The sequence below is a fragment of the Daucus carota genome, chromosome 3 (genome assembly GCF_001625215.2).
Source record: "Daucus carota subsp. sativus chromosome 3, DH1 v3.0, whole genome shotgun sequence".
Classification (NCBI taxonomy): Eukaryota; Viridiplantae; Streptophyta; class Magnoliopsida; order Apiales; family Apiaceae; genus Daucus; species Daucus carota.
This window is the reverse complement of record NC_030383.2, coordinates 58758542-58769941: the sequence shown is the minus strand read 5'-3', so window position 1 is coordinate 58769941 and position 11400 is coordinate 58758542. Positions and strand designations below refer to the sequence as shown.

At 32.4% G+C, this 11400-nt stretch overlaps 3 protein-coding genes across 4 annotated transcripts; 1 reads left to right on the top strand and 2 right to left on the bottom strand.

Moving 5' to 3' along the window:
* The first annotated feature begins 1027 nt into the window (after nucleotides 1-1027).
* On the top strand, nucleotides 1028-1833 carry LOC108212797 (copper transporter 6). Its single transcript, XM_017384510.2, has one exon. The coding sequence runs from the start codon at nucleotides 1149-1151 to the stop codon at nucleotides 1596-1598; it is 450 nt and encodes a 149-aa protein (XP_017239999.1). The 5' UTR covers nucleotides 1028-1148; the 3' UTR covers nucleotides 1599-1833.
* Nucleotides 1834-2639: 806 nt separating this feature from the next.
* Nucleotides 2640-4095, bottom strand: LOC108213553 (uncharacterized). Of its 2 annotated transcripts, none has more exons than XM_017385356.2 (3): nucleotides 3806-4095; nucleotides 3449-3643; nucleotides 2640-3200 (listed from the first exon to the last, which is right to left on the bottom strand). In XM_017385356.2, exons 1-3 carry the CDS (start codon nucleotides 3953-3955, stop codon nucleotides 2925-2927), a joined length of 621 nt encoding a protein of 206 aa, XP_017240845.1. In that variant the 5' UTR covers nucleotides 3956-4095; the 3' UTR covers nucleotides 2640-2924. The 2 variants fall into 2 exon arrangements, with proteins under 2 accessions (XP_017240845.1, XP_017240846.1); XM_017385357.2 differs by having other exon boundaries at nucleotides 2640-3197.
* Nucleotides 4096-10089: 5994 nt separating this feature from the next.
* Nucleotides 10090-11298, bottom strand: LOC108213210 (probable glutathione S-transferase). Its single transcript, XM_017384983.2, has 2 exons — nucleotides 10895-11298; nucleotides 10090-10630 (listed from the first exon to the last, which is right to left on the bottom strand). The coding sequence occupies exons 1-2, from the start codon at nucleotides 11210-11212 to the stop codon at nucleotides 10286-10288; spliced, it is 663 nt and encodes a 220-aa protein (XP_017240472.1). The 5' UTR covers nucleotides 11213-11298; the 3' UTR covers nucleotides 10090-10285.
* Nucleotides 11299-11400: the final 102 nt, after the last annotated feature.

The following is an 11400-nucleotide window of genomic DNA, read 5'->3' as shown; positions in this document are numbered from 1 at the left end:
AATATATAATTATGTAAGAAGTACATATTTCTATGTATATGTAAGTATATATTGTAGATACATTAACAAATTTATAGAGAATTGTATACAAGTATAATTATATCGTTCACATTTAATAAAATTATATAGAAAAATATATTAAATCTGTTTTTTGATTAAAAATTATATTAATATATATATATATATATATATATATATATATATATATAGTATACACGAAAAGTATACGAAAAATACGCGAAACATTTCGGATCGGATGCGGGTTTCAAATTAAGTAAACGAAATTAATAACGGACAGATACGGGTTTCACCTTTGAGTACACGAAACACGAAAATACACAAAATGAAAGTATACAAAACGAAACGATTGTCACTCCTAGTGTGAGAAACAAAGTAAGATGTAATAAAAAAAAATTACAAACAAACTTTGGATACAAGCATTTTCTGATTTTCGTTAAATTAGATCCAGATGAAAACTAAAATTTGTGTTGTATGCATGTGTTGAGAGGGCCGGGCAAATCATCATGCTAAATAATTTTTTAATTCCAAAAATATAACACAATTTAATATTATATAATGATTTTACTCAAAAAAAATATTATATAATGATTTATTAATTTTAAAATTTTTTTAACTACATTATGTCTCCATTTTTTCAAAAAAAGATTACTTTTATGAGACAAACATAAACAAAACTTTCGATATATATTTTTATTTTAAAAGAAATTTAATTATTCTTCCAAGATTTTTCTTTTGCTGATTAAATAAGTCTTGTAAGTTCAAATATTCAGCATTTTTTGTATCAGCGTTATGTTATTTAACACTCTTTAATTTTTATAACTTAAATATTTCTTCTATTTTTATAACTTAAACCAAAGCTCCCTGCATCTATATTATCTCCCAGGCGAGAATAAAGCATCTCTTGTTAATGTTGCCAAGGTTTTAGTCATGCCAATAGCCAACTATACAAAGACAGTGTTTGTAATCTAACAAAATGAAGAATCTTGTGGCCTTTCTCCTGGTTGTCACGCCCTTGGTTTTCCCTCCCCTGTTTACACCAAACAAGTTTACAAATGATAAATAAATTTTACACAGCCTAACAATTGTTTCTTGTTTTCTGTCCCAATTTCGAAAAATTTCTAGAGAAAATGATGGAAATGTCAATGCCTATGTCGCCTCCTGGATCGACGAACATGACTCCTGGATGGCCGAACATGCATCATATGACCATGCACATGAACTTCTACTGGGGAAAAGATGTCCTCATTCTTTTTCAAGGATGGCCTAAGGACAATCTTGGCATGTACATACTTGCTCTAGCTTTTGTGTTCTTTCTGTCTGCAGCTATCGAGGTCTTGTCAATTCCTCATGCTGTTAAGCCAGGTTCGAGTCCAATGATTGGTTTGTTGATCCAGGTGACTGTGTATGCTGTGCGGATGGCTCTTGCTTACTTGGTTATGCTCTCTGTTATGTCGTACAACCTTGGAATATTTATTGTCGCGGTTGCAGGCCATGGTGTTGGCTTCTTGTTGGTTAAGATCCGAGCTCTTGCAGCAGCTGCAGCTGCTAATCAGGCTGGTCCTGATCCTAAAGTTTAATAAACGTCAAGATGTGACATTTTCCTGCACTCTGATTAATGAGGCTTGAGCACTGGATTCAACAATTTTTCTTTTTATCTGCTGTATTTTTTGTTTATGTTTACTGTTTAGGTATGTCTTCTAACCTCGTTCCAAAATTTTTTGTTAAAAAAACAGTTGTGTCCAATAGTTTTTTTAGCTTCACTATTTACTGATATGCTGTTATCCATGGCTAGTCACTAGCCATCTTGCTTAACTCTGTTATTGTGTTCAATTAAATCTTGCTAGGCATCCAGCAACTGCAATTTTATGGAATGAGGTATCAGACAAGCGCCTAGATTTTGATAAGATATTTGATCGTTTGATTCATCTGATTTCTACTCTGTTAAAAGGAATGAGAACAAATTCTGCACCCCGGAAACAAATACAAAAAGCAGCAACCTTGCACTTCAAAGAAATTTAGCCAAATGATCATTCTACCATTTCCATCAAAATTTCAAAATGACTTTGAAATGTGCACACTTAATAACATTTTCTCCTTCCATGAAAACCTAAACAATGCTGAAGTGTTTATTAGTTTCAAGTTTCCACCAAGGAACAAAACAGAAACCAGAACGACTAAGCAGCAAGTATGTAAATAAAATTGCTGCAATTTTTGCACATAACCTATCTCCTATCATAGAATTCGTACTATGATTGTAACCATAAATATCCCTCTTCATCATGATTCCGACTATAATTTGCTGCCTGATGTTCACTAGCTAAATCCAATGTGTCCGTCAGTAGGTCCATTCCTGAGGAAGCTGGAGCTCCTTGTTTGTCATTGTTGACCAGCCCATGTCCCGTCTCAGTTCAGCATGTGTCGATACATGGGCAGGGGGGCAATTACCATATTTTTGATGGAAGAAACCAATTTTATTGTGCTGGTGAGGTGTTTCCATGGCTCCTAAGTCTAAATTAAGAGCTTGGACAACCCTTTGCGGAAGCAGCACCGTTGAATATCCTACTAATTACAGAGCAAAGGCATATGTTCAGTTTCCAAACTCATACCATGAAAACATAAATCCGGATTTCAGTTTAAACATTGAACTCAAGTAATTAATACATAAAACCTAACCACGCACAAATATGTTATACTTTTAAGGCTTGAAACATTGTCGATACCATATATTTTGGTGTTGTTCATCTAACACCTTGTAACTTTTTATATTCTTGTTTGCAGACACATCAGATTGTGAGGTCCTAAAATGTATGTAGGATTTATCCGTAGAAGCATGAGTACATGAAAATATAAATTTTTTACAAAAATTTCAGGAAAAAAATAACTGTGCACATTGCAATGCTGAACTAAAAAATGTGAGAGGTATAATCTGGCTTCTTGCGAACTATTTCAGGGGAATGTTTGTTCCAACTTCCAGCTTGGCGAGGCAAAAAAACTCCAGTACCGGAACGTTCACCATTGGTGACTTGATTACCAAGAAAAACAGCCCTTATTTCTGAACCATCCGACACGGATACTTCATGGAAGTGAGAATTTTTCTGTTTCGGCCAAGCAGATGGTAATAAACCAGATGCAACATAGCCCTTTTGCTTTTTTTTGGTTGACTGTTGCTGCATAAACTGCTACAAGGCCAAAAACTCTAGTTAATGAACCAACTATAAACTACTCAAGCTACTAAATTTCAAAAGGTCTTTACTTTTTACTTGAGCGGAAAATTTTTATTGGTGGAGATTTTTGTGCATGCTGGGAACCATCATTATTAATGAAATCAGAACCAATAGAAATCCACTACTTCACTAAAAAGTGGTTGTCACTCTGTGCCCACAAAATCCAAATTTCAAATGTTTTGCTTAACCAATAGTTGGCTTACTTGGTTAGAGATAGGTTTCGGTGGAAGAGCACAAATACTGAAAACACCGGTGCCGGTAATTCGTCGTTGGAGGCTAGTCGCTTCCTCGGCTGCAGCATAAAGAAGCTCAGTGGCTTCGATGTTCCTGTTCACGGCTTCCTCGTAACGTGGTGAAACATGATTACTGATATCACCTCCAGGCGATGTAACGATGTTCTGCGATTATAAATTTAGAGAACCAGAAAGCAAAAATAAATCAAAAATAATATAAACAATGATTGCCATCTTCTATTAGGTTTGATGGTTCGAATGTTACCGAAAGGACGGAAATTAATACATATGTTGTTAACAGAGAAATTGAGAGAGTAATATTAGTACCCTATCTGTGTCCTTGTAGTTCAGTCTCCATGGATCATTGTTTTCTGTCGCAAGTTGTCCGTCGTAAATGGCCCGTATTCTCTTAGTGGAATGAGCTAGTCTCCGAGACAGCTCATTCAGAAACTCGCCTTCATTCAACTCATCAGCCATAATTTTAAGACAAGAACTCTTATCCGAGGAAACAAACTAAACTTCAAAGCCAGAGACTATGCAGTGTCCTGATGTTGGAGAAGTTTAAATTCAAATTTATATCGTTTTTTTAATATAGAAGTGGAGAACGTGGAAGTTTGTTCGATCTGTAATTCGAAAGTTATTATGGCACCCATTCATCCACGCTTTCAGACGTGGTCATTCATGCTTCCCATGTTCCGCGTAATTTTTTATATTATTTTTTATTATTATCCTCTTCTTCGTATATTTACGTTTTACGGTACAGATCCATAATTTGGATCGCGTTTTATACAAAACACTTGTTTAAGAATATATAATATTAATTTGTAAAAAAAAAGAGTATATAATATTAAAAAAATATATATATTTATTTTTATTTTTTGAAAGATATATAAGTAATTATTTTTATTATTCTCACATAAATTGTTCTGGTTTAAATTATTGTATCATAATCTATTCAGCACGGATTTATGATTTAAAATTAAATTTCTTGTTGACGATTCAGGATAAGGATTAGCAATATCAAATGATGTAATTAGACTCCACAGTGGAGTACAAAATAAAAAATATTCGGAGGTGTTAGTAGTCTTGTGTAAAGTATGAAAGTGTGCAACTTTGCTTCACATTCTCGCAAGCGGCTTCCAAATCTTCTTTCCCGCCGAAAGGGGAGATATACTCCGCATAAAGCACAAACGGCCTATCAGTTTCGATTGTTGACTTCTCCTTTTTGACTTTGCTTCCGGCTGGTTTAAATAAAATTCTACTTTTCATGTCTTCCAATTTTCTGTAAAATAAAGTAGAAAAGATCAGACAAACACGTTGTACTCTAAGAGAAAACTATACTAAAATACGGACATGGTAGAAAAGAAAAAGGAAAACCTTATAAATCCTTGGAGAAAGAGAAGAAAGAAGCTAGTTTGAGAGTCCACTCCCCGAGTTAGGGTTTTGGTAGTCATTTATCCGTTTTCAAATCTCCATCTCTCTGCTGATTAAGAGCATCTCCAGCAGTGTCTTAGTGTCTTCCTTATAAATATTATAAAATATTGAATCCTAGTGATTTAGGACAAGATTTTGTATTTCAACTCCAACAATGATCCTTATAATTCATTCCTTATTATTATTATAATAATAAATTTGGAAAGAGATTGATAAAAGATGGAAGAAAGAGAGAGAAAATAAGTTACAATAAGAGAGAGAAATGATTTTTTTATTAAAGAAATCAAATAAGGCATGGCTAGTGGTGCCTTATTAATAAGGCATGGAAGGAGGATCCTAGTGATTTAAGGCACCTCTAAGACACTGCTGGAGCACTAATTTACGTCACATTCCTTATAATTGAACTTAGGACATGAAATAGGGAAGCTGCTGGAGTTGCTCTAAGCTCCTTTCACTCTTCTATGTTCTTTCTTATACAGTGTTCTGATAGAATCTAGATTTAATTCTTTTTGATTAGATTTTATTGAGTACCTTAGTATTAAGTATTAAGGTTGTCAGAGCATCTTCAACTATTGAAACCCCTTGGCTAAAAGGTGAGTTGGCTAAAAGTTTAGTTGGATTACCATAATTAAAAATTATAATCAATGTCCACAAAAAACCGCACTCCAACTATATGAACCCCTTGTCTATGATTATAGCCATCCCTCTATGGATGGCTATATTCGTCGAACCACTGCATATCTGTAGTGAATTCCACGTCATCTCCCGCAATTTATTTTCATCCTTTCCGCTGATTACAAATTATTTATTACCATATTAAACTGATATATTCTATTTATAACAATCTAAATATTAATAACATACTATTTTTAAATTATAGCCAATACCATTGAAGCACGATGTCTTAAAGGTTCAGCAAATTTTACATAATCTCTTACAGGTCTAATTTAGCCAACGATTATAGCCAACGCCATTGGAAATGCTCTAAAAATAAAGAAAAAATTAGCCAACAGCTCGAAAAACTCAACTCCAACCATATCCAGCTGTTGTCTATAATTTTAGCCAACCTCCTATGAATGGCTAAATTTGTCGAACCTCTACAGGTCTTCTACAGGTCTGTAACAAATCTGTAGGAAGATTGCACATCATTTATTACCGTATTTATCTGATATATTCTATTTTAACAATCTAAAATATTAATAACATGCTATTTTTAAATTATAGCCAACCAATATAGCCAATATCATTGAAGCAAAATGTTTTACAGGTTCAGTAAATTTTACATAATGTCTTACAGGTCCCATTTCGCCAACAATTATAACTAACGTCGTTGGAGATGCTCTTAGTTCTTTTCATATATTTTTCAAATGTCATTCAGTTATATTTTGATATTTTTGTCTGTTTTCGTACGTGTTTCGGTTATTTTTCTTAAAGACTCACCTCAGTTTTGGCGGAGTATGTATATGTTATTTTGAGATATTTATAAGACTCACATCAATTTTGAGATGTTGGCAGATATCGTTATAGTTCTAAATGTTAGATAACAAGTAATGTTGGGCGGATATATAATTCGTAATTTATTATTTAAATTTTAACATCATTTCATTAATATTTATTGAATTTTAATTAAATTATATTAACCAACTGATTATATTTTCTCACGAAAATTTGGCTTTTACAATTTATTATCTATTTATAAATATTTTTTCAGTTATTAATATGTGATAATTTATTATTCAATTGATTTTAAATCAAATTTTTCATATTTTGTATATCTTCATATGCAAGAAAAAAGATATTTATTTTAACGTAATGGTTAGTGTTTATATTGAAATAGAACATGTTAGAGTTAAAAAAAGTTATGTGAAGATTTTTGTTAAAAAAGATATTCAAAATTCGATATTTATAATATATGTTTGTTAAATTCTTTGTCCGAATAAAATCATTTATTTGTCAAAAAGAGACCACGGACACCTATGCAATACTCTTAAAGCTGAAACATTAAAAATTTGGCTGGTCGGTACTTGAGCCGAATTATGGGTCTTTTTATGTAATCAATTATCCTTCTTAACTAAAATTATTATCTTTTTTACTTTTGAAATAAAAAACTCAATATTCAAAAAATAACATCGGACAACATAGCAACTACTCTTTTTAACTAAAACACATTGAGCCCGTTTGGCTGAGTTTATAACTTATAACTTAATGTGACTTATGACTTAACGTGACCTATGTGATAAGCTGGGAGTTTAAAATATTTGTTTGGGTAATTTTGACTTATTAATGATTTATGTGTTATTAAAAATATAATAATAAAAATAAAATGGATTTATAGGTAATTTATATTCTATGAGTATTTTTTTAAGTCAGTTTCTGACTTATTTTTGACTTTAAGTCGGTTTCTAACTTATTACATAAACAGATATTTTTCAGCTTACAGTAAAAACAGCTTTTAAGTCCCGGCTTAAAGCCGCGACAAACAGGCTCAATATCTTTTTCAGTTTACTCACTAAGGAAATTGATTTTCTAAAAATAACACATGTAACATACATAAAAAAATATAGGCAAATTTTCTGTGATATACTCATAGATTTGGTTTTTCCCCGTTGGTACACCTACTTTTTTGACTTCTACCCGTAATACCCTCATGGTAATAAATGTCATAGTATAAATTACTCATAATACAAATAAATATTAATTTTAAATTTTAACTTTTTAAGGTTGGAAATCACTCATCAATTTAGTTATAAATTATAACTTAAAATTATATCTAGGCTCAAAGTCCAGAAACGCTACTCCTGAAAAACATCATTCCACGTATATTAAGCCCGGCCCAAAACGAATCGTGTATATTGTACTAACTACTAATAGCAAATCCAACAATGTCCTAAATTGATATCTTAAGTTAAAATTTAAGACATTTGGATGAGAAGCGTGCTCCAACAATGTTCTAGTGGTGCCTTAAATTACTAGGACATCCAACAAGTGCCTCATTTTTGAGGCACTCCTAAGCTTGTCCTAAACCAATTTTCTCAATAAAATATTAACTTTCCATCATTTCAATGCATCTCTCTCCTCTTACTTTTTCACTTCCCTCCAATATTATTTCAAATAAATTATTAATTTAATAATAAGACACAATTATGAGGCATGTTGTTGGAGTTCATGTATCAAAAGAATGTCCTAAATCACTAGGACACTATTTTTTATTATATTTATAGGGCACTTACTAAGACATTGTTGGACTTGCTCTACCCTATGATCTTATTAACAGGACTTGGTTGAGTTTTATGATTTGCGGCGCGGAAGTTAATAAAGAAGTAGTAAATTTTATTTTGAAGGCTCATATTTATGAGTCCGGATCCTCTGTCCCCTCTTTGTGTCTCCCTCTATATCCCCTCATTTTTATTGGTCAGTTGTTTACTTGTCACGTGATCTATCATTCTTTCTTGCATCGTTTCTCATCAGAATTTATTTAACCTTTTCAAATTTATAGAACTATATCTTAATTATTTAAATATCTTATCCATATAATACTTAATTAACTAAAAATATTGTTTACATAGACATAAATATAATATTATATAGTAACTTTAATTTTATGCTTTCTATATGAAATAATTAATTAAAATGTTGAAAAGTTCAATATTATTAAATTTAAAGGCAAAAAAAATACTTTACTTACGTATATCTTAATTATTTAAATACCTTTTTCATATAGTACGTAATCAACTAAAAATATTTTTTACATGGTATAAATATAATATTATATAGTAAATTTATTTTTATGTTTTCTATATTAAATAAGTAATTAAAATTTTGAAAACTTTAATATTATTAAATTTAAAACAAAAAAAACACTTAATTAATGACTTAAATTATATTTAATAATTGAGATTTAATATAGTATTTAATCTACTAAAATTAAATTTTATATAATGAATTTTTTTTAGTAAAGCAAATATATTGGTGGTATATGAAGGAAATTCATAGGTACATTTTTTGATGAAACAAACTGTAAATCATAGAGTTAATATTTAATGCAACAAAAAAGCATGACTGGGAATTTATAAATTGAAGGTGTACACCGAGAAGAAACAGATTAAGCATGCAACTAAAAGAAGATTTTATATCAGAGTTCACTCCACAAATAATACTTATTGGATTCTAAAATCCACCAAAACCAGTTCCTGCCCAGCCTGACTGTCCATTAGCTTGAACTCTTCCATGTCCTTTGTAAAACATATAAGCAGCTTCTTCTGTTTCAAACCCAAGCCCTACCTTCGGTACCATACTTTCATCGATTTCATTAGTCTTTGTTGGAGTAATAGGTATTCCAATGTCTTCCAAAGAATAATCATCAAAATTCAAGTGGCGTGTTTGAGAAACAGTATTCATACTGTAGTATTAGGTTTTTTGATAGTTCCGATTTAACTAATTGAATCGAGTTTGTTATGCAAAGTAAAACCCTCTTAATATACCAGAGTTTGAGATATACCCACGATCTGTAAGTAGTTTATTTGTTTCCTGCAATAATATTTAAAATATATCTTAATTAAAACTAATAAAATTTTGAAGGGGAGAGATCACGTGAAAAGTAAAAAAACTGACCAATAAGAAAGAGGGGACACAGAGGGAGACAAAAAGAGGAGACAGAGGATCCAGACTCCATATTTATTGAGGGGTTGGGAGTAAAAATATGGGGTATCTAGCGTTGATGTACACTTTTTGCTTTTTTGGACAGCAGGGCCACAAAATATTGGGCTTGTTTGGTAATGAGAAGCAGAAGCTGCTTCTGCCTTCTATTTAAAGTAGAAACATTTTTAAGAAGCTGAGAATATTTGCTTCTCTCTCACAGCTTCTGTTTTTTTCCAAACACTTTATTAACTTATTTGCTTCTCACTTCCACTCCACTTCTTTACTTTATTAACTTCTTTGCTTCTCACTTCCACTCCACTTCTTTACTTTAAGTAAGAAATCACTTCTTTTAAGCTTGGCCAAACGGCCCCTATAATCATTTAAGCATTTTTCACAAAAACAAAAACAAAGACAGTTGTATCAATGAGCATCGGCAGCCGGCCTGCAAGCAGGGATTAGAGTATGAGACTGATGTCTGCAAAAACTATGTCGACACTAACGAGGAGATTGTCAAAAATTGTAAAAACACTAACGAGTAGTTATGTAAAAATTGTCAAACTAAAAACACTATATTAAAATGTCCCTCCGAATAAGAATGCTTAACAATAAATTTCTTAAAAAACACTGACGCACAAACAGCACAAGAAAGCTTACAAACGAGATTTTGTAAATTGTAACACATTACTTGCTCAAGAACTCAACTAATGCAACATGCAGAACAACTGAACAGTCATACTAAGCAGCAGGAGCCTGAACGCGGCTTTGCCAGAAGGCAAGCAAATCAGCTCTAGGAGGCAAAGTCTCCTTTATAATGCTGCAATTCAAGTACTCTTCACTCCATTTGAACAATTTTGGATGCTTCTCCTTGGTAAATACCTCCACGCCAACAACTTCTTGAATAACATCGAGCCAAAGGGCAATAATGTTGCTAGCAATGTCAATTAGTCCGATACTGTCGCCTCCAAAGAATTTCTTGCCTTTGAGTTCGTTCTCTAGGACGCTTAGCAGCTCGCTTATTTCTTCGTTCACTGCTTTCTCTCCGCCTTTGCTCTTCAAGTACTTCACCGCAGCTGGCAATAACTAGAGCAGAACAAGAAAGCTTAGATATTAAATTAACTAGAGCGGAACAAATGTTCTGCAATTTTATTTATGTTGCTATATATTCCCTCTGTTTTTTATATATCGCTTTGACTTTTTGCATGTAATAATTAAACATCTAAAAACTATTTAATATTTGTATGTTAAATTGCTGAACATTTAAATTCTCAAGTTTTCAGATTCTGATTTATAAACTTGAACACTGTTTATATTCAATGTATGTGCATGACCAAGTAGAACAATTACCTTATCATCCACGAAATTAGCCCAAAACCGTGAAGTGGCACGTTCATGAGGATCTTCGGGCAGAATAGGAGTGCCTGATTTCCAGGTTTCGTCGATGTACTCAAGAATGACAAGGGACTCCACAATGGGCTTCCCATTGTGCAAGAACACAGGAACCTTCTTATGTACAGGGTTGTACTTGAGAAGTTCAGAACTCTTGGTAGAGAGATCTTCTTCCACATATTCATATTCCACTCCCTTCATTTTCAGAGCAATTTCGACTCTTTTACTATAGGGACTTTCCCATACACCAAAAACCTTTACTTCTTGAGTGGCCATTGCTGAACCTTTTTTTTTTTTTTTGGTTTCTAAGACTTATCAGAGAACCTATATATAGATTTGATCTGGTGCTGATTTGTCTTAGCTTTCTCAGCTTCTGGAACTCTTAAAGAGAATTGGACATAGGCCAACAAGTTGCAGAAAATGACATATGAGTGTGTACATGGAGGCTGGTTTCCCATTGATTG

What these genes read in the sequence shown, in the direction of transcription:
- LOC108213210 (XM_017384983.2), bottom strand. Translation starts at nt 11,212, where the DNA reads ATGGCCACTCAAGAAGTAAAGGTTTTTGGTGTATGGGAAAGTCCCTAT. An exon ending in CTAATTTCGTGGATGATAAG is followed by an intron (nt 10,631 to 10,894) that starts GTAATTGTTCTA and finishes GTTCTGCTCTAG; the next exon opens with TTATTGCCAGCTGCGGTGAA.
- LOC108213553 (XM_017385356.2), bottom strand. Translation starts at nt 3,955, where the DNA reads ATGGCTGATGAGTTGAATGAAGGCGAGTTTCTGAATGAGCTGTCTCGG. An exon ending in ACTACAAGGACACAGATAGG is followed by an intron (nt 3,644 to 3,805) that starts GTACTAATATTA and finishes TTATAATCGCAG; the next exon opens with AACATCGTTACATCGCCTGG. An exon ending in CGAAACCTATCTCTAACCAA is followed by an intron (nt 3,201 to 3,448) that starts GTAAGCCAACTA and finishes TTGGCCTTGTAG; the next exon opens with CAGTTTATGCAGCAACAGTC.
- LOC108212797 (XM_017384510.2), top strand. Translation starts at nt 1,149, where the DNA reads ATGATGGAAATGTCAATGCCTATGTCGCCTCCTGGATCGACGAACATG.